The 22,347-nt window shown below is 44.4% G+C and overlaps 1 protein-coding gene across 1 annotated transcript in view; it reads right to left on the reverse strand.

Moving 5' to 3' along the window:
* Positions 1-980: 980 nt before the first annotated feature.
* BMF (Bcl2 modifying factor) overlaps positions 981-22,347 on the reverse strand; it is a 51,092-nt gene continuing 29,725 nt past the window's right edge. The window contains exons 4-5 of the mRNA XM_079989300.1: positions 9,019-9,177; positions 981-1,301 (exon numbers count right to left, since the gene is read on the reverse strand). Coding sequence (XP_079845426.1) covers positions 1,176-1,301; positions 9,019-9,177 — 285 coding nt within the window. The 3' untranslated portion in view covers positions 981-1,175. The remainder of the gene's footprint in view (positions 1,302-9,018; positions 9,178-22,347) is intronic.

The following is a 22,347-nucleotide window of genomic DNA, read 5'->3' on the forward strand; positions in this document are numbered from 1 at the left end:
AGCTGAGGCTCCAGTACTTTGGCCACCTCATGAGAAGAGAAGACTCCCTGGAGAAGACCCTGATGTTGGGAAAGATGGAGGGCACAAGGAGAAGGGGGCGACAGAGGACGAGATGGTTGGATAGTGTTTTCGAGGTTACCAGCATGAGTCTGACCAAGCTGCGGGGGGCAGTGGAGGACAGGAGTGCCTGGCGTTCTCTGGTCCATGGGGTCACGAAAAGTCGGACACGACTAAACGACTAAACAACAACAACAACAACAATGGCTACTTGTGAAACTTTCTGCATATGAATGAGAAACCCATCAGAGCTTGAGGTAAGGTATTGTGTTTGTGTGTGTTTGTGTGTAGTGCAGTTTGCAAGAAGCAGAAAGAGAGGGAGAGCAGGTGGATGAATGGGTACAGTTCCTGCACAGCATGCAGGAAAGCATGTGATTTATGCTCTGCTTGTATATTTTTTTAGAAAGCAAATGTTGCCTAAATGGCTTAAGCATTCTATCTAGTCTTCTCCCATCCAACTCAATCTGTTAGCGCCAAGAACTCACTGGTAGAGAGAATAGCAAGTGTGTATCCATCAACACAATTCCAATTTTAATGAAGGAAAAGCCTGACCTGCAGGTAAAAAAAAATTCTACAGAAAGTTAGATAATATTGCCCATTAGAAAATTGATTTTTAAAAATATATATCCATATGACAAGCATTTCCATATTAATGCAGCATATTGTTTGATTTTTAACACAATATGGGATATCTTAAAATTTCACCAGAAAGAAGATCTTATGCTCTGGTCTTTTTCTCCAGCTAATATCTGGTCCTGCTTTCTGTTTTTCCTTTCATTCAAGCAGTGGTTCCCAAATTTAAAGCACGGCATTTCAGGACCCTGCCAGAAGTTTTCTTAAATTCTCATTTCCTCTGGGCACTTGCTTCTTGCTTATAGTTACACTAACCGGCGGAGGGGGAGGGGGGAGGGAGGGAGAAGATTTCCAGATTGAAATTTCCACTCTGTAATCTTCATTTTTAATATTGTTTTATTCTCATGTTTCTGCGAGCTGCACATGTACCTGCTTGGGCTTGAAAATGTCAATTCACTTCAAAGCCTGATCCGTATTGGTCTCGTCTTCTGAAAATTTCCCTCGCTGTGCAGAGGCTTACATTTCTCTTTGTTGGTTTTTGCTGTTTATTTTGGTATTACGTGTTCTGTGGGCTTCCTAGGGTGCACCTCCTGCTCCAAAACTCCTCCATCTGTTGTTTGCAACATTCTCTTTCTCCACAGAGTTCCTTCACTTCCCTTAGTGGGGCTTGCCTGTTGTCAAGAATGGGATGAATCCAGACTGTTAGTTGCCCTTAGTTCCCATAGACATCAGCGAGATCAACTTCCTGAGAAATGTGTCCAATTGAGTAGCAGTTACAACAAACACTAGTTTTCTTCTAATAATAATAAATTTTTATTTATACCCCGCCCTTCCCGGTACAGGAAACCAGGCTCAGGGCGGCTAACAACAAATTTAAAACACTTAATTGATACTACAAAAATACAGCATAAAATACAGTATAAAGTGTAAATAACAATAAAATCAAAAATCAAAAATCAATTTAGGGGGAAAATCCATCCAATAAACATTAGATGTCACCAGGGCTAGCTGGCTAAATTAGTCCTATTTGGGCCAGCAAGGAGACCAGGGGAGAACTGTTGTGTATTGAGTCAAAGGATTTTATATCTGTATTATTATTGTCTGTATTTGCATTAGGGTAAAGTAACTGCCTTTTGGTTCCAGAGGGTACAGCTACTATTGGTTCATTTAAGCTGCTGTATTTGGATCCTCTATCTTATTGGTTTCCTCCAAAAGGCAGGACTGTGATTGCCTGATATTGTTCCCTCCAAAATGTATCCTTTCTAGCTAGTTCCCTGTCCCTATAAATGTAGCTCTCCCCTCCTCAGGCCCCAGTCTTGTTGCTTTAATAAAGAAGTGTCACTAGAGAACTGTCTCCAGCATATTATGTCAAGAGAGCTGAAATCACAAACCCCACGTCACAACAACTGGCGACAAGGATGGGATCCGGAATGCTGAGGAGCGGTTAAACGCAGCCCTGCCTCAGAGTCCGGATTGTAGCTAAGAACAAGACTCACTGGCCAGCTGAGAAGACGACCCTGCCCACAGGACAATGGAGAATCCAAGGGTATTGGAGCCCTTCCAGCCATCAGAGCCCCACACGTGGGAAGACTACGTCAAACGCTTCGAGTTCTTCGCAGTGGCTCAAGGGATCACCGATGCCAGCAAAAGAAGGGCCACATTCCTGAGCTACTGTGGGCCTGAGATCTTCAAGCTGGCCAAGGCATTGCTTGCCCCAGCGAAGCTAAGTGAGACATCTCTCGAAGATATTCTTGCCTGCCTAACAAGCCATTTAGCGCCTACTGAGACCAAGATGGCCTGGCGGATGGAGTTTCATAAGAGGCAGCAGCGTGCTGGGGAGTCTGTATCTGCATTTCTAGCTGAACTGCGGAAGCTCGCTCAGCACTGCGACTTCCAAGATCTGGAAGAGACTCTCCTGGATCGGTTTATCGGTGGTCTGAGCAGCAAAAAAGCCAGAAGACGCATCGTGGCCAAAGAAGAGGTTACCCTTGCTTCAGCCTTGAAGGAGGCCACCGCCACGGAGAATTATGAAAGAGAGGAGCTTGATGCCAGTCGCAGGGCCCCTAAGCCACAGATAGAAGTTGTGCATGCCATGGACGAGCTAGAGGCTACTCCGAGCCAGAGCCCAGTCCGTGGGGTCGAGTCAGTGCGTCAGGCCTGCACAGTGCACAAAGATCACCGAGGCAGGTGCCCTGGTTGTGGCGGAAACCATGAGCGGAAGAGTTGTCGTTTCCGGGATGCTATGTGCCGGACGTGTGGAAAGACAGGTCACATCGCCAGGGTCTGTAGATCGGCGGCGTTGGGAGCGACAGGAGCACCTAGACTGGAGCATCGCAGATCGCCCACAGCAAACCATGTTCTAAAGGACTGCAATTACGTAACGGAGATCAACAGGAGGGTCGTGCAGTTTCCAGCGCAAGGCAAGGCACACGTCAAGGTGAAGATTGAGGGTCAGCTGTGCGACATGGAGGTGGACTCCGGATCTGGATTCACTATCGTGTCGGACCAGACCGCGAGGACATTCTTCCCCAGGGGTAAGTTGCCCCCTCTGGAGCCCTTCCCAGCAACTTTGCAGTCATACTCAGCGGGCCGCATCCATGTCATGGGAATGTGTGCCGTGAGAGTACAGTTCTGGGACAAACAGGCGGTACTCAAACTGGTGATTGCGAAGGGCAGTCGGCCCAGTCTCCTGGGCACTGACTGGTTCCCCGCCCTGGGACTGAGTATATCAGGGCTTAATTCAATCCAAACCTGCCCTGAGATGAGCGAGGCATTATGCAAAGAATTTGCTGGTCTTTTTAATGGAAAACTGGGTTGTTATAAAGGGCCCCCAGTTGACTTCGAATTGGACCCTGGGGTGGCCCCAATCCGACTCAAACCAAGGCGAGTGCCATTTGCACTGCAAGCCAAGATCGAAGCAGAGCTGGATAAATTGGTCAAGCAGGGAGTTCTCTCACCCGTGGACTCCGCTAAGTGGGAGACTCCAATCGTCACGCCCCTTAAAGCAAATGGGGAAGTCAGGATCTGTGCTGATTACAAATGTACTATCAATAAGGCACTTAGGGGAAACTCATACCCCATTCCAGTCGTATCACATCTGTTGGCTAAACTGGCTGGGGGCAAGGTGTTCGCCAAACTTGACCTGGCGCAAGCTTACCAACAGCTGCCAGTAACCCCACAATCAGCGGAAGCACAGACTATTGTCACACATAAAGGGGCGTTCAGAGTTAACAGATTACAATTTGGAGTTTGTGTGGCCCCAGGAATTTTTCAAGGGCTCATGGAACGCCTGTTAAGAGGTCTGCCGGGGGTCTTGCCATTTTTTGATGACGTTTTGATTGCTGGAAAAGACCCACAGGAACTGGTTGCGTGTGTCCGTGCCGTGTTGCTCAAGTTCAAGGAGGTGGGGTTGCAACTAAAAAGGAAAAATGCAGTTTTGGGGTGCCAACTGTGGAATTCTTGGGGTTTAAAATTGATGCATCAGGCATCCACCCCACAGATGCTAAGGTTAAGGCCATCATCGAGGCACCACGACCACAGAACAAGACGGAGTTGCAGTCATTCCTGGGACTTATTAACTTTTATCATTCGTTCTTACCCCAGAAAGCTTCGGTAGCTGAACCATTACATAGACTGTTGCAGAAAAAGAATGTGTGGCGATGGAGGCAGGAGCAGCAGAAGGCTTTTGACTCCTTGCGAGGAATGCTGAGTAGCAAGAGCGTCCTTGCTCATTATGATGAATCGAAGCCACTGGTCCTGGCATGTGATGCCTCCCAATACGGCCTGGGGGCGGTGCTGAGTCATAGGGAACCGGATGGGTCAGAAAAGCCCATCTCTTCCTATTCCCGTACGTTGTCGCCCACGGAGCGCAACTATGCTCAAATTGACAAAGAGGCGCTTGCAATTGTGGCAGGAATCAAAAAGTTCCATGATTATGTGTTCGGTCGTCATTTCTCCATTGAAACGGACTACAAACCACTGTTGGGATTGTTCAACCCGAACAAACAAACGCCACAAATTCTCTCCCCCAGAATGTTGCGTTGGTCTATATTCCTGAACGGGTTCCAGTACACCTTGACCCATGTGCTGGGGAAACGGTTGTGCCACGCTGATGCGCTGAGTCGATTGCCCCTTCCTGGCGGGAGCAATGAGGATCCTGCTCCAGCGGAGCACAAAATGATGCTGGAAACACTTCCGGGGGCTCCTGTAACGGCTGCTGATATTGCTGAGAAAACGAGGAAAGATGCTGTTCTCTCCCGTGTGCTCACTTGGGTGGGGAGGGGGTGGCCAGGTGGTCCGCATGAAGACAAATTCAGGCCTTATGCGACAAGGCAGCACGAGTTATCCATGCATAAGGGTTGTCTCCTGTGGGGAGATAGGGTGATCATCCCAGCACCACTGAGAAACAGGGTTCTTGAGACACTTCACATGGGACACCCGGGAATGGTCAGGATGAAGTCGCTAGCCCGATGTTATGTGTGGTGGCCTGGAATGGACCAGAACATAGAACAATGGGTACGAACATGCAAGGCATGCCAAGAGGTGCGGCCAGAAGTGGCCAGAGCACCAGTTCACTGGTGGGAGCAGTCCAGAGCTCCCTGGAGCCGGCTGCACTTAGATTTTGCTGGGCCATTCCAGGGGAAGGTCTTTTTGGTTATCGTCGATGCATATTCCAAATGGTTAGAAGTGGCGATGGTCCCTAGCATGGCATCAGCTGCCGTAATCAAGGTGTTGAGGCAGCTGTTTGCAACCCACGGGTTACCTGAGACCATTGTATCAGATAATGGGGCAGCTTTTGTATCCCAAGAATTCAGGGCATTCTTGGCTGATAACTTCATAAGAGGGGTCACATCCACGCCCTTTCACCCATCCTCCAATGGGCAGGCGGAGTGCATGGTAAGAACAGCCAAAGAATCCATTGCGCGCTTAATGGAGGGTAACTGGTCAGCTCGCATCGCGCGAATGTTATTTTTGCAGCATGTGACACCGTGTACTGCGACGGGCAAGTCGCCAGCTGAGCTGCTCTTGGGTAGAAGATTGGTAACGGTGCTGGATTATGTCCACCCGGATAAAATGCCAAACCGTAATTCAAGAGCAAACCCCCAGGCTGAGACTGACACAACAAGGTATTTCGCCCCTGAAGATCTGGTCTGGGTGAGGAACTATTCACGAGGTTCGCGGTGGGTGGCTGGTGTGGTCACCCGGACTAGTGGACCTGTGTCCTATTATGTGACCTTGGAAAATGGGCAAGTTTGGAAGAGACATATAGATCAGCTGAGGCGTCGGGTGCTCAGCAGGGAGGAGTCTGATAATTCATCCCTGGCTAACGACGCAGAGCTGCAAGACCAGAGTGAAAATGGCCCAGAGGTGCAATCACCAGGGGCTTCAGCAAATGAACCAGGGTCTGCTAGTCCTCAGGATGACGAGGTACAGGTAGGGGACCCTGAGATGTCTGGGACTCCATCTGTTCCTGACAAAACCCCTATAGCAGCCCCCCTACCACAGGGGACACCCAATCCAGAACTGGCAACACCTGTTGTCAGGAGATCAAGTAGAAGTTGTAGGACCCCACAGTACCTGAGAGATTACGTCTGCTGTGCTCACTAGGGGGGGAGAACTGTTGTGTATTGAGTCAAAGGATTTTATATCTGTATTATTATTGTCTGCATTTGCATTAGGGTAAAGTAACTGCCTTTTGGTTCCAGAGGGTACAGCTACTATTGGTTCATTTAAGCTGCTGTATTTGGATCCTCTGTCTTATTGGTTTCCTCCAAAAGGCAGGACTGTGATTGCCTGATATTGTTCCCTCCAAAATGTATCCTTTCTAGCTAGTTCCCTGTCCCTATAAATGTAGCTCTCCCCTCCTCAGGTCTCAGTCTTGTTGCTTTAATAAAGAAGTGTTACTAGAGAACTGTCTCCAGCATATTATGTCAAGAGAGCTGAAATCACAAACCCCACGTCACAACAAGAACCAGCTGTGGGATCCCAGAGCGGCCAATCTTCACAAAAAGGGGAGGGGGAGGGAAGGAAGGGGAACAAAAGATCAGGCCAGGTTCAAATTGAAAGCCAGGCGAAATAGTTCTGTCTTACAGGCCCTGTGGAAGGAAGTTAAATCCTGCAGGGCCCTGGTCTCGTGGGATAGATCATTCCACCAGGTCAGAGCCATCACTGAGAAGACCCTGGCCCTGGTGGAGGATAATCTAACTTCCTTAGGGGCCAGGACCTCTAAGCTATGATTATTCATGGACCTTAAGGTCCTCTGCGGGGCAAATGGTTCCCCATTTTTAAATACAATATACTCCCATAGAGACTCCTTACACCGTGTTTAAAACCAAAATTGCATTTGGGTAGAAACTGTTTCTCAGGCAGCTAGTCCTAGTCTTTATAACCATGTACCTTCTTCCAGAAGGCAGAAGCTGAAAGAGATCATTTCTGGGGTGTACACTATCTTGCGCTATCTCTGCAGCTTTCTTATGGCACCTGGAAGCATAGATTTGATCCAAGATGGGAAGAGTGCACCCAATTATTCTCTCCACAGTCTTTACAACCCTGGACAGCATTGTTTTTTCCCTGACCGTGCAGCTCCCAAACCACACACACAGACTATAAGTTAATACACTCTCCACAGTACAATGGTAAAATGCCACCAACAGATCCTTTGAGAGATTGTTTTTCTGGAGGATTCTCAGAAAATATGACTTCTGCTGTGCTCTCTTCATCAGGTCTTTGCTGTTTTCTCCCCAGGTTAGGTCGTCTCTCAACTCCATTCCTGGAAAACAAAACACCGAGACCTGTTCCACGCACTTCCCCTCAATAATAAGTGGCTGAATATTCAATTTACATTTCCTAAACTCCACAATAATCTCTTTTGTTTTCTTTAAGTTAAGGAGTAAGTTGTTTTTCCTGCACCACTCCCCCAACTGCTCAACTTCCTTCCTATGGGCCGCCTCCCCCTCTCCAGCCGTGATTAAACCAACCACTGTTGTATCATCTGCAAACTTATTTTTATTATTCTTATTACTGGGGTATTTGGAGGCACAGTCAGCTGTATAGAGCGTATACAAAAGCAGGGTCAACATGCACCCCTGCACCGTCCCCGTATTCATGATGAGATCCACAGAGACATGGGAACCCATCCTGACCCGTTGGGAATGGTTTGATAGAAAATCTAATATCCACCTGCACAAACACAGTGGAAGTCCCAGGTCTAATAGTTTGGGCACCAATCTATGGGGAAGAATACTATTAAATGCAGAACTAAAGTCTACAAATAACAGTTGAATAGTTCCCTTGCTTCTCCAAATGGGGCAGAACAGCATGTAAAGCCATTGCCACAGAATCCTCTGTGGATCTCTTTGCCTTGTACGCAAATTGGTAAGGGTCAAGTCCCACTGGCACACAAGACATGATGCGGTTCCTCACCAGTTTTTTTGAAACATTTCATTATAATGGGTGTCAACGCCACTGGGCGAAAATCATTCAGACTGTCTATCTTTGATTTTTTTTGGCATGGGTATAATGGTAGCAGATTTCAGACAGGGTGGAACAGTGGCTTGGGCCAGAGACTGGTTAAAAATCTTCATAAAGATTCCTGCCAGTCCCTTTGCCAGACCACCAGTGTCCACTGTCTTGCTGGTATTGTTTCCCTCAACTCTCTGAAGCCTCAAACTCCCCTTCCATTATTGCCATTGCCCCAATTCTTGCTATCAGATTCAAGATTCTGCTTTAGCAAGCAGAACAGATGCATGCAGTATTTGGCTGTATTGTGCTCATTCTGAAAAAGAATCAAACCCCACCCCCAAATCATCCTGAATAGAGAGCTGATGTTCTTTTCCTCCCACATGCAGTTCTATCCCAGCTTCATAGTGCACTTGAAAAAGCTGATCCCAAGAGAACCTATGAGAGTCCATTGAGAAGGGGAGTCTTCATAGGCTGTTGACAGGAGTGAAAGGCTTCTTGGTAACAACGCTGAAGAGGAGCCCTCTTAATCTCCTAGCTCTTAATAGAGATAGACAGTTTCCATGAGGCTCAAGGTTTTTGAGGGGGAGAAGAAGAGGCTTCTTATGCAGTTCATGGGAGCTTGGCCTCAGTAAGGTTTCCTCATACTCTCCGGACAGAGTCTTGGCAGATTTTCAGGGAATGGAAAACACACGGAAGGTTCAGCGAAAGCAGAACATAGGAAAATGGATTGCGGTGCAGCGAGTACATTAAAATAAAGCAATAGTAATAAATTTTGCAATGTTTGCTTCTTCCTGTTATGGGCCCACAATTTCAGCATGTTACTTGCCACCATTCCATGCCTGCTTGGCAACCCCATGGATATATATATTGGGTGACATAAGGCTGCAAGCCTAAACACACTTCCTGTCAGTTGCATCCCACCTTTACCTGAGTGTATGTCCCCTCTCTCTGAGGATCCAGAGCTCTTCCAAACCTCACCATCCCTTTTTTCTTACCAACAGCTGAACAAGTGCTGAGGATATGGGGAGGAAAACGGACCTTAATCTTCACAGACAGCAGTGGAAAATGCAGATCCTTCATGCAAATCTGAAACGCATCCAAAATAAACATATATGATCTGGAATAATTATGGCTGTACATCTCAAAGTTTATATGTGAACTGGTGCCAAAAGCTGATCCTTTACAACTGTGAAATACATACCCTGATGAACCGATAAGTGAGGTGTAAGGGCATCGGCTTGTACACTAGGCAAGAAGACTCCAGCAGAAATAAAGGGGCTATAAGCACAAAGGTCTCCATGCCTGACGAATACTCACATTTACTGTGGTACCATTTGGCTGTGGTTGTACCAAAACCTTCTTCTATTGTAGCTGCAACATTCTTTTTCTTGTTCTCACGCCAAATGCATATTCAGGATTATATATACCCTGTGCTGAAATAATGTAAACTTCTGAGTCAAGGAAAGCTTCTCCACTATTAATTTTTCCAAACTGAAATGCACTTTTTAGGTGGGTGGGCTCATATTATTTTTTTCATAGTATAAGGAATAAAGTTATTTTCCACAAGAAAATACAATTCTGATTTCACTAGCCATTTGATCATAGGTATCTGGTGGATAAGCTGTCGACATGCAGAGGGCCGCAAGGCCCACTGGCTAGCCCTAGTTGGGCCATCTCCTTCCAATCTTCCTGCAGCGAAGACCATTGACCTCTGCCTGACGTAAATCATCAACCCGGGCTTCAAAGCCAGGGCACACTATCAGCAGAGCAAACTGCGCACACAGAATAGGCGTGAGGCTTGTGGAAGTATACTACAACTACAGATTTATTAATCATAAATCAGGACAAAGAAACATGTCGTCTCTCTTTGTCTTCTCAGAGACACAGGGAAAAGAAAAAGCTATACACACAACAGAAGTTCCCAGCAAGCTGTGCTGGAATGTAAACAGACATGTGACACGCAACAGTTCCACACGTCTGCTCCTTAAGGTGGAATGGAAATGTCAAAATGTCTCTGCTATTGCTATCTTCCAAGGCTTCCTGCATCAACAACTGATGGAGAACTCTTCTGGGATCAGAGTTATAATTTGCAGTTATCGGTGTCTGCAGTAAGGGACTGGAAATGGGTCTTCTGTTGTCTTTGAAGAGTAAAAAAGTATAATGAGGTTATTTTGCGACTGAACTGCTTGCCATCAATAGTTCTGTATTATAAACATTCTTAATTTTTGTAAAAACAAAAACAAAACAAAAAAACCCCACAACACGATGGAGGGTGATTCCAGATGGGTGTCAGACTAGTTCAAGATTTTTGCAGTGTCTGTGCATCATTGTTATCAAAATGTCAGACCATTTCCCCCCCTTTACATAATCTGAATTTACCCTTTCTGGGCAAAAACGGTTAAGTTAAAAAAAGTGTTGCGAAATAACAACAACAACAACAACAAAATGTTGCCAACACCCTATCTGCAATATCTGAACAATCCATTTAAAATAAACCCCCATCTGGAAACACCTGGGATTTGGATGTATAAGGTATGTAGCTGAATAGAGCACTTTTCCACACTAGGGGTTGTAGCCCAAATTAGTCATGTCCGTTCAAGAGTTACTAACTTGGGCCCATCAATTTCAATGGCTTATTGTGCATTAAACTTAATTGGATACAAACCTAGGTGTTTAGAATGGAATTGCCACACATAGTCTACATATTAATTTTTTACAGGGCATCAGTACACCACCATTATTCAATCATTCCTGTCTTGTATTTTCCCTGTGATCCTTCTGTCCCCGCCCCAACCAAACCACAGAAAATCTGACATTTCTCAGAAGAAATAGAGACTAATAGTATTCACAGATTGCATATTCCTTTAGCACTGATCTTCTGTCTTTTTAAAGGGGAGGGGTTTCAAAGCGGGCTGTAATGTACCAGGCAAGCTCAGCACGACGTCAGTGGGCACCAAGCAGAATGTCAGCAGACTGATTTTCTCCTACTCTCTTAACATTAAAACTTGGGGACATCCAATGAAGCTGAATGTTGTTAGATTCTGGAGAGATAAAAGAAAGTACTTCTTCACACAGGGAATAAACTATGGAATTTGTTCCTACAGGATAGGGTTGCAATACGTCCAAAATTTCCCAGACACAGCCAGGATTCGGCTATCGGAAACAGTGACCAGGCAGCAATCACCGTAATGTCTGGGAAAATCCAGACGTATGTCGGAAGTGTAGATTTTGGCAAATTTCCTTTTAAAAAGCCAAAAAACTTCCCAAAAAAAAAATAGATTTTGCAAGAAAACACAAAACTTTATCAACAACTTTTGTGTCCGGATTTTCACTTTTTGAAATATGGCAACCCTACTACAAGAGGCAGTGATGGCCACCAACTTGGATGCCTTTGAAAGAGGATTAGAAAAATTCAAGGAGGACAAGGCTGTCAATGGCTACTAGCCCAGATGTCTATGTCCAACTTCCACTGTTTGAGACTGTGCTTCTGAATACCAGTTGCTGGAAACTGCAAGAGAGGAGAGTGTGCTGTTGCGCTCAGGTCCTGCTCGCAGGATGCCTATAGGCATCTGGTGGACCACTATGAAAACAAAGTGTTGGAGAAAATGGGCCACTGTTCTGACTCAGTAGGCTCTTTTAACATTTTTATGTCAAAAGGGCACAGGGAAAGAGCTTGTGGGATCCAACGTGTCATAAGCAACACATTTTCTTGAACATTGTGAGTTTAATCAATTCTGAGAGGACAAAGCAGGTGGTTCATCCAGCGTTGTCTCTGGGATTGTGAAACAGCGAAGAGAAACTAGATTTCTGCAAAGGAAGGGGAAACTGATGCATAAAATACACAGTTTAAATTAATAATCAAGCTACATAAATGCATGTGCCCCTCCATGATCTCTAGTAAGCGTACAGGAAAATGCTGAACCTGCAATATAGCTGCTTAATCAGTACCTGGCAAGGTGAAGAAGGGCTGCACGGTGCCAGGGAATTAAACGGCTGCTAGCACAGGAAACAAGGCCCTTGAAATCAAGCCCACATCTCAGAAGTTGTGTTATGATTAGCAAAGGACGCTTCATGTATTACACATGCAGCGTCACAGGCACTACCAAAACACGGGATTCACGTACAGATGTTTGTGCGAGAGCCTGCTTAATACATGTTACATGGTTCAGGTTCTTCCCTGCTTTGCATGTTCTGCTATCAATTTTGGATTCTTTTGCATGAAACTCACTACATATATCCTCTCACTTGGCAAAATATAATAATAATATTCATGTCAATAATGCTCATGGGGCTAATTCTGTTAGACACTTTTCCTTTGTCAGCTCACCAGGCAAAGAGAAACCTTAAGCCTGCGCAGTGTACCAAAATAAGCTGGGGAAGCTTTTTATCACCCAGAGGTGAGTATGATTGCCTGCTAATGCACACAGAGCACACTGCAGCAAAAGGCACAGCTAGATGTGCTGGGAGAAAGGTTGACAACCGAGCTGATGGTTGCTGCCACTCTGTGCATGCATGCTCACATGGACCTGCACCTCGCAGTTTCCTCAGTGACACCACTATCCCCACCATATCGGAGAATTCCATGAAGCCATTCATGTTTCAGAGGCCTCATTCTCTGAACTCAGAGAACTAGTATCCAGTGATATTTTTCTAGAAAAAGAGGTGTTGGAACTCACCATGAATGCCTCCCTCATTCTCTTAGAATGGCAGTGTTGCCCACCTGACAGATGCCAGAACTGAGTTCTGGTGAGTTCTGGCTGAAAAAAGCCCTGTGTGTAACTCAAGCCAGCTTCTCCTGAGTAAGCACAGTAAAACATAGGAGAGCTAAAGTGCACAGTGGAGCCTCGGTTGTCGAACGTAATTCGTTCCGGAAGACCATTTGACTTCCGAAACATTCGACAACCGAGGTGCAATGGGCAGTTGGAGAATTCAGTTGAAAAAATTGAGAAATGTGCTTTGGCCTTACTAGAAAAATTAACCAATAAACTGAAACTGACACGGGGACAAATAGAAGAAGACGCCTTCACCCCAGTATGGCTCCCCTTTATCACATATACAGCCCAACAAAACGACGACAAGAATCCACCAACAGCATACGAATCAATGCGGCTAACCTGATCCAAAACACCCACCCACTCCACTCACACATGAAAACAAAGTTCACCACAGCCGATCACAAACAAACAACCACACTGTAGGCCATGGGTAGGGAAACTAAGGCCTGGGGGCCGGATCTGGCCCAATCGCCTTCTAAATCCGGCCCGCAGATGGTCCAGGAATCAGTGTGTTTTTACATGAGTATAATGTGTCCTTTTATTTAAAATGCATCTCTGGGTTATTTGTGGGGCATAGGAATTCATTCATTTCCCCCCAAAAAACTGAAACGTTCAGCTTCCGAGATGCTCGAAAACCAAGGTTCCACTCTACTTCTGTAGGAACATATGGACAGATTTGATCCTGCATGATTGTTTGGGGGCACAAGATGAAGCATTGTTTGGTTTCATTCCAGATCTCTGCTCCTGTTCATTTGTGAGATCATTTGCTGCCAAGAAATTATTTATTTCATGCTGTCATAATTCATATCACTGAATGTCATATTATTACAAATAGCATAGGTATGAATTCTGTCCGGTGAGAAATTCGCTGCTTATGTGTTTGGGTGGTGGCGGCAGTGTGGCTAGGGATAAAGGTAGAGATTTAACTAGCACACTATTATTACCTCAATGACATGTTGCAGAATACACCTGCAGACACCCCCACCAGCCTGGAGGGGCCCTTTCACTATCAAAAAATCAAAAATGCAAAAATAGGAAGAGCAATTTAACAGGGGCAGACACAAAAGAAATAAAAATAGATACAATTGGAGTGTGTGACTCTTGAGTCAATGGTTCCTTCTTGTTTCTCACACAATTCCCCCCCCCACACACCTTTAAAAGCCATTAAGCTGTGCAGAAATAAAATTGGTTGCCTGTGTACTGAAACACTCAAGAAAAGAGAGGAAAGGAAACCCCCCTCTTTTTTGTGTTTCTTGGTGGGTGCGGTCTTCAGTTTCTACTTGACCTATTTACTGAAAGCCAATTACATCTGCTCAATGTGGGTTTGTTGTGTACTCTCTCTCTCTCTCTCTCTCTCTCTCTCTCTCTCACACACACACACACACACACACAGGGTTTGAGTGTCAGCTGCAAATGAGGTCTCTCCAGCAACAGAAGGATGGGATTCTTTTGGATTCTCTTAAGGTTAGAGTGAAAGCATGTGACAGCGAGGGGCAGCAGACACAGAAGCTTTTGTATACCTCAAGAATCCCGAGGCAAAATTGGGCAGAAAATACAGACAGATCTCTGTTGGTAGACAAGGGGGCGATAAGACTGAAAAATTGAAGATAAAATCAGAATTTTACAGTCCCTTCACAAGGGAAACCTACATTAGCCTTGGCTATATTTTAATGAAGAAGATATTTAAATTAAAACACAGAAGGCCCATTCTCCCGCCCATTTTGTAGGCACTCATTTGTCAAGGAGAGAGGTCACTGGAGGGAAAGCTGAAAAATCATGTTGCATGTTTCCCTCGCTGCTTTCATTCCAAGTGGAGAAAAAATTCAGGGAAGAATGCCTGGCAGCTTTCAAAGGACATATTGGTTTCTGAATAGCCATGGCTACAACGACCACCTGCAAATCATTTGAGCCTTGTGGGTGCCCAAACAGTAACAGTAGGATTGCCTCCAGTGTGATTCATTCCCTCCATCATTTGGTACTTCAAGAACAATCCTATGTTGGGCTTCCAATGCTCACCCGTCCCAGCCAGCATAGCCAGCGGTCAGGGATGATGGGAGCTGGGAGTCCAACAGCATTTGAAGGACCACAGTTTCCTCACCTTTCCTATACATGCATTGAACTGCATCAAGTTACCGTACTCTTTTGTAACAAACCCCAACAGATGGATTCAACTAAGTAGGTGAACTAGCAGGAGCAATGGGACTTCCTCCCTCTTCCTATGGGCCCACCACTCAGCTCAGGGGGGCAGGAAATCCCCAGCAGAGTGCATGGGGGGAGGAGAGAGGCGACAGTTGTGTCACACGTGCTGGAAAAGCATGTTGTGGCTTTCCTCCCTAGGCCTCTAGTGGGTTCTTAGTGTGGCTTGAATTTATGTCAGATACAGTCTGCTCTGGAAACTGGTGTGCATCACATATACAGTGGTACCTTGCTTCGTGAACTTAATCCATTCCAGGAGTCCGCTCAACTCCTGAAACCGTTCAAAAACCAAGGTGTGGCTTCTGATTGGCCGCAGGAGTTTCCTGCACTCAAGTGGAAGCCACGTAAGACGTTCGGGTTCCGAAAAACATTCGCAAACTGGAACACTTAATTCTGGATTTGTGGCATCCAGGAGCTGATTTGTTTGACAACTACGTAAGCTGTTCGAGAACCAAGGTACCACTGTATTACTAAAACTTAGGGTAAACATTTTTTACTTTTTTTTTTTTACACAGGGTGGTGAGTACTATTTTTACATAACACAAAGTCCTACTAGCTTCATGTCCTAGATAAAATAAAAGCACAAGATTGAAGCAGCCCTATAAAGCAGCAACAGTTCTGCCATCACAGGAGGCAAGTGGCCGTTTTTCCAACCTAAATTATAGCAGAAGGGAGAACAGCAACCGACAGTTTGACTGCACTGAATTTTGACATGCGTTCAGGTTTATATTTCGTTAGTATGTGGAGAGGGGGACTGGAGCAACCTCTACTTGAATTTATCCTCTGTTGATTTAAAGAGATCCTTTCAAAATAAAAGACTGCATCATTGACATTTTGCCCAGCGATAGCATTGGAGAGCATTAGGAGAGTCCAGGTTTTGCTTATCTGATCATCTCAGGTTCTATGGAGTAATACTTCTCTTTTCAAACCACTTTTCAGTATTCATACGAGCACAACCTGCGATAGCATCTTTATTCTTACAATTGAGTAAAGATGGGCTTGGCCCTTTCATGGCAGAATTGTTTATTATTACAATGCTTGCTCAATGTGCCAGAGTCCTGTTCTGTCTCCAGGGGAAGGACTTGTCATCAATTTTCATTGTATTTTTCTGTACCAACACCTGCACACTCAGCTCTTTAAAAACAAAAAAACCCTTCATCAACTACAACCCATGCTAAGATTTTTTTTTTTTAATTTACAGGAGAGTTTGAAAACAACTCAGATTGAATTTCTTGCTGTCTGAATCAATTCCACCTCTTTCTCCTCCTGCAAGCAGGATTACAGTCAGAGCTTTCATTAAGAGCTGAGACAAGGCAGGGGGTTCTGAGCTGAAGCAACCCCTCTCAGAAAATTCAAGGAGAGATTTCCCCTCCTTCCATAATTTATTTATTTTTAATGAGTCAGAAGCCAGCTAAAATTAAGCCCCATTTAATCACACTGATTTGAATGTGAGAAATTTAAGCACATGCCTAACCCTCTCATGGAAACAGATGGCACTTCATATGGTGCTTCCGTTTACCTGGATTGTGCCCTGCTCTCTTTCAGAGTGTTGGCTGCAATTTGTGCATAAGAAATCAAGCTGTTATGGGGTCGATTCATGTTGCCATTGTGGCACGGGATCCGGATTTCATGTGGATTTGTCCCTGGTGCACTGATAACGACACTTACAAAAGTCACATGAGATGAGTGGATCATGCGCTTCCTTCCAGCATCAGGACTGCAGTACAGTTGTGCCTTGGATCCTGAACACCTTGTGAGTCAAACGTTTTGGCTCCCAAAAACCACAAACCTGGAAGTGGGTGTTCCCGTTTGTGAACATTCTTTGGAACGTGAACATCCAACACGGCTTCCAATTGGCTGCAGGAACTTCCTGAAGCCAATTGGAAGCCTCACCTTGGTTCCTGAATGTTTTGGAAGTCGAACGTACTTCTGGAACGGATTACGTTTGACTTCTGAGGTACCACTGTAGTTTCTGAAAGGCCAAATGAAATAACCCATCAACTCCTTTAAAAGTAATGACACTTTTATCTATTCTAGTTGTATAGTTGAACCAGGAGAGATTGTTCGTGTATTTGAAGTACGGGATGCTGCTGAAACCTACTTGTATTTGCAATTTCCATCAGAGCCAGAAGCAGTACTTATGTTGTTGAACAAATAACTGGATACAGTTATGGGCTGGTTGGGTCCAGGAAGTAGAAGTCACTTCCGTGAGGGAGTAGTCCTAGCCTCTTTAACAGGGATAGTGATTAGACTGCTCCTGAAGAAACCTAACATAAGAACAGCCCTGCTGGATCAGGTCCATTTGGTCCACCATCCTGTTCCCACAGTGGCCAACCAGCGATCCATGAGAAGCCCGCAAACTGGCTTCTGATTGTCTTGTCCTCCATGAATTTGTCCAGTCCTCTTTTGAAGGCATCATAGCCTCTTGTGGGAGCAAACTCCAAAGTTTATGCACAGTGTTCTCTCTCCCGAATCTTCCAACATTCAGCTTCATTGGAAGTCCACAAGTTCTAGTGCAGGAGAGGATAACACTCTTCTCTGTCCTCTTTCTCCATGCTGTATGCATAATTTTACACACTTGCATCATGCTGCCTCTCACTCACCTTTTCTCTAAAGTAAACCCTCTCCCCCAAGATGCTATAACTTTACCTCATGGGGATATTCTGCATTCCCTTGATCATTTTGGTTGTCCTTTTCTGAAACTTCACCAGCTTTACAATACCTTTTCTGAGCTGAGGTCACCAGAACTATTCGGTGTATTCCAAATGCGGTCACACCATAGATTTATATGGCATTATCTGCAGTTTTATTTTCAGATATCTGCAGTTTTATTTTCAATTTCTTTCCTAATTATCCCTAGCATGGAATTTGTCTTTTTCACAGTTGCTACTGTCCTGATCTGGTCACTCACTGGCAGTTCAGACCCCATGAAAATATATGTGAAATAAACTTGGCCACCTCACTAACTCTAGATAAGTCTATGAACAAGTTAAAAAGCACAGGTCTCCCAAAGCAATCCTTGGGAGGGGGGACTCCACCTTCTAAACTCCTCCATTCATTCCTTCTCTCTGCTTCCTGCCACTTAACCATTTCCTAATCCACAAAAGGACCTCTCCTCTTACTCCTTGATTGTAAGCTTGCTCAGGAATCTTTGGAGGCATACCTTGTTAAAAACGTTTTAAAAGTCCAAGAACACTATGTCAACTGGATTGCCTCTACTTTACTGTATATGTGTGTTACTTCTAGTAAGTTAGGGAGACAAAACTTACCCTTGCAGAAGCCATGCTGCTGCTACTGTTGCTTCAGCAAGCCTTGTTCTTCTATAGGCTTGGTTATTTGGTTTAACAATACTATCCACCAGCCTTCCCAAACAGACTTTACACTAACCGGCTTGTAATTTCCAGACCACCAACCTACCAACCCAGATCACTTAATTGATGTTACGTTGGCTATCTTTTCCAGATCTTAGGGACAAGTTACCTATTTTTGTTAGCATATTAACAATTTCGCATTTGAGTTCCTTGACAATTCTTGAGTGGATACCATCTAGTCCCAACAATTTTTTCACATTTATTTCGTCTATTAGGCCTTGAACTTCTTGCAAATGTTCAGGAACAAGGACCCACCCTATTTATTAATTATTACTATTATTATAAAGAGAGATACAAAGAATTCAGCCAGCTTCTCTTCTCCTTGTCCTCCTTCAGCACACCTTTCACTCCCTTGTTATCCAAGGGTCCAAAGCCTCCCAAAATGGTCTCCTGCTACTAATGTACTTAAAATATTTTGTTGATGGCGGTCTTTATGTTTTTAACAATGTGCTCCTCAAATTCCCTTTTAGCATCCCTTATTGTCAGCTTGCTTATTTATTTATTTTGGCCAGAGTTCATGTTCCTTTACCTCCCTCCTCATTTGGACAAGACTTACCTCTAAGAGCTTCTTTGATTCTGCACATCAAACACACTGGCATCTTCTTGGTCCTGGTGGTAACCTAAACTGGACTTAGAAGACGTAAACAACTGTAGGCCAGTCGCTAACATTCCCTTTCCTGAGGAAGGGGCTCGAGCTGGATGTCAGGTACTTGGGAACCCCATGCAAGGGATTTTGACTGGCATAATGATCTCATATGATTGACAAGCCATCCACCTGTCACAGATTTGGTCCGTGAGGCTAATACAGATAAGGATCTGGTCCATGGAGCCAAAAAAGGTGCCCCACCCATGTCTTAATAGAAATATTTGACCTCAGAGTTCATTTTGGCTAATCTCTCAGGACGCTCTCTACTGAGCTGCATTTCCAAAACATTCAGAAGCCTGTAGTGCTGTATGCCCAGTTGAAAGTGCCAGTGATGACCTTCAACGCCCTTCAAAGACTTGCAGGGGGAACTATGTAACCTAAAGGGCACTTCCTCCCATATGCATCCCTCCATGTCCCCTCCAATCCATAGGAAAGGTGCTGCTTGCATCTCCCATCTTTTACCGAGGTGAAAACTAGAAGAACTCAAGAGCAGCTATTATTAACACACAGAACGAGAGGATTTGATTTAAGCATTTTATTAAAAATTGTACCAGTTATGGGGGAAAAATCCAAGACGAATTTCAAATATATTTAAAAGCACCAAAACAGAGAAAAGCCAGAGCTAAATATATTGCAAAGGTAACAAAAACTAAAAGGAGGGGGGAAAAGAGGATCTCCTCTAAAGTTGCCACAGGTCAAGGCAGAAGAGTCCTGAAGGCACACAACCAGGATAGACAAAATGCTACATTCTCGCTGGGTCTCTGACTATGGAAAAGGAGGTTTGTGTGCTTCAGGACCAGGTTTGCCAAGGATCTGGCTGGAGAGCCATCTTGCAAGCTGGGAGGATCGAAGGGGAGACAGAATGAGTGAATTATATGCTAAAACTAATTTTAATTTTAGAAAGGTTACCTGCTTTCCCAGTGCAATTGGCTATTGTCAAGTTAACTTCTTTCTATAAAAAGTACAAGAGTCCAGTGCGGAGCAACACACACTTCTCTTTCTATACTACTCCTGAAAGAATCGTGGAGCATATCGAAGTCCCTTTTTAAAAAAATCTGCAATTGGAAAGGGAGAGGATTGCAAAAGAAAAAAGAAAAAGGCACAATAACCAAATTTAAATTTAAAATTAATTTAAATTTAAAATTTAAATTTAATTTAAAATTTAAATTTAATTTAAAATTTAAAATTAATTTAAAATTTAAATTTAATTCAAACTTCACCTGGAGGTTACACCATTATAGTAACAGGATTTTCTAAAACCCCGAAAGAAGGCTGATGCTTCGGTTAGGAACCCAACTTTTCAAAACATTTGACTTATATTTGGTCTTCACATCGCTTGACCAGACTATCTGTCTGAAGAGGGGAGAGAAATAGTATAGCCTTCTTTAATGGATATTACATCAATGTGATGAATATGCTGTCAAGGAGTTGGAAAGGGGAGGCATGGTGGCCATGTATCCTACTTTACAGGGAACAGTCCTTCATTCTTTATTTGTTCTTCATCCCTGTATGACAAACTAGACCTGCCTATTTCTTCTTTGGCCAAGACGTTCTGGACAGCTTGGCTTTAAGTGGCTCTTGTGAAGGTGAACAAGATCGTAAGAGTAAGAATAAAAAGCACCTTGCACTTTGAAAAGTGATCTAAAAAATGTTGTGTAACAGTTGCCTTCCGGGTTGTGTATGCCTATATCTGACTCCTTGAAGCTCTTCAGAAGAAAAAACCATACAGAAGAAATCATTAGGGTTTTTTTTTATAGAAAAAGCATTGTACACGCAATAATTTTCATAACACCATTTTAAACCGTCTAAACAATTCAATCCCCTTAGCACCCTTAAGTTGCCTCCCCCATCCCACACCCCGCTTTACTCAAAGTCTTCAAATAGACAAAAGCCCTCCTCATAAACACAGGAAATGGCTTCCATAATCTCCAGTGCCCCCTCCTGAGACATAGGCCCCACACAGAGACAGTTAGTTGCACTTGAGACCCATCGAAATCAATCGGAAAAGTTAGGCCTGAGTTACTGATGTTCACTTGCTTTCAGCAGAGCTTCATTTAAGCATAACCAACCTTCACTCAGATTTTAATTTGGAAGATGCCAAGTTCCAAAATTAATTTCAAAGGGAAAGTGTTTCTTATACAAGTGTGTGTTTGTGTCTGTGCAGGCAGAGGGGAGGGTTGCCAATATTTGAACTGGTCTCTGTAGCTGCGCCTTTCAACAGCAGCTTGGTTGGAATGAAATAACAGGGTACAGCTTTTTACAACATGGAAATGAACAGCAAACCCCCTTCTAAGCCCAGCAAGTCAAGCTGCTGATAGAGGTCCAGGGCAGCAAGGCACTTGAAACAGGAGCAACCGTATCTCAAGCAGAGGGATAGAAGAACTTTAGAGACTACATTTTATTTATACACATAAACAATTATATTCCAGAACATTTCGTGTTTGGGATATTTCCCAAAAGGGGCTTAATTTGCAAATGGATTGTTGAGATATTGCAAGTGGCTTGTTGGCAACGGGGTTTTGTTTTCATTTATTGGATTTTTCTCTAGAGAGAGGGCAGGGGAGACAGGCTGGCATTTAGATGCTGACCACATAGTGTGGCTGCTGCATAAAACTTGCATGCATGAGAAGCACCAATTCCACAATAAACACTCATCTGGAGACACCCTTGGCCTGTTTTCTCCCGATACTTACAGCTAAGAACTAGAACTTTGTACCAGTTCTGAGCCCATGTACAAATGAAACTGAATTATCCCAAGCACTCTTTCCATCAGGGATGGGGAAACTGTGACCTACTAGATGTTGCAGGATTACAACTCCCACAATCCAGGCTCACTGGACATGTTGTCTGATGGACACTGCAGTCTAGCAATATCCAGAGGGCCACAGGTTCCCAGTCTGTGGTTTACATGCTGAAAGAGTTCTTGGACAGCTCACTAAGAAATTCTTTTTGATGCATTTCCCCCCTGCTGGCTAAACAATCAAAAGCAACCTTTTATTATTTTTAATGGCCGTATTAAGCAGTTTTGGATTATAATCACTGGAATGACAACCAGGGATGCCAACTGATGGGGTGGAGAGCATTCAGACTTTAACATTTCAGAGCAGATAGATGTGCAGAAACCAGCAAATATACCTTTTTATAACACGGGCTGACGGCAGCTAAATCCTGCAAATCAAGCAGCTTTTAGTGGCTCACCAACAAGCCAAGAAGCTGGCATCCCTATCAACCTCCCCCCCTCCCCCAAGCTATGAAATAGATGAGCTGT

Source organism: Podarcis cretensis (genome assembly GCF_951804945.1).
Source record: "Podarcis cretensis genome assembly, chromosome: 1".
NCBI classification, from domain to species: domain Eukaryota; kingdom Metazoa; phylum Chordata; class Lepidosauria; order Squamata; family Lacertidae; genus Podarcis; species Podarcis cretensis.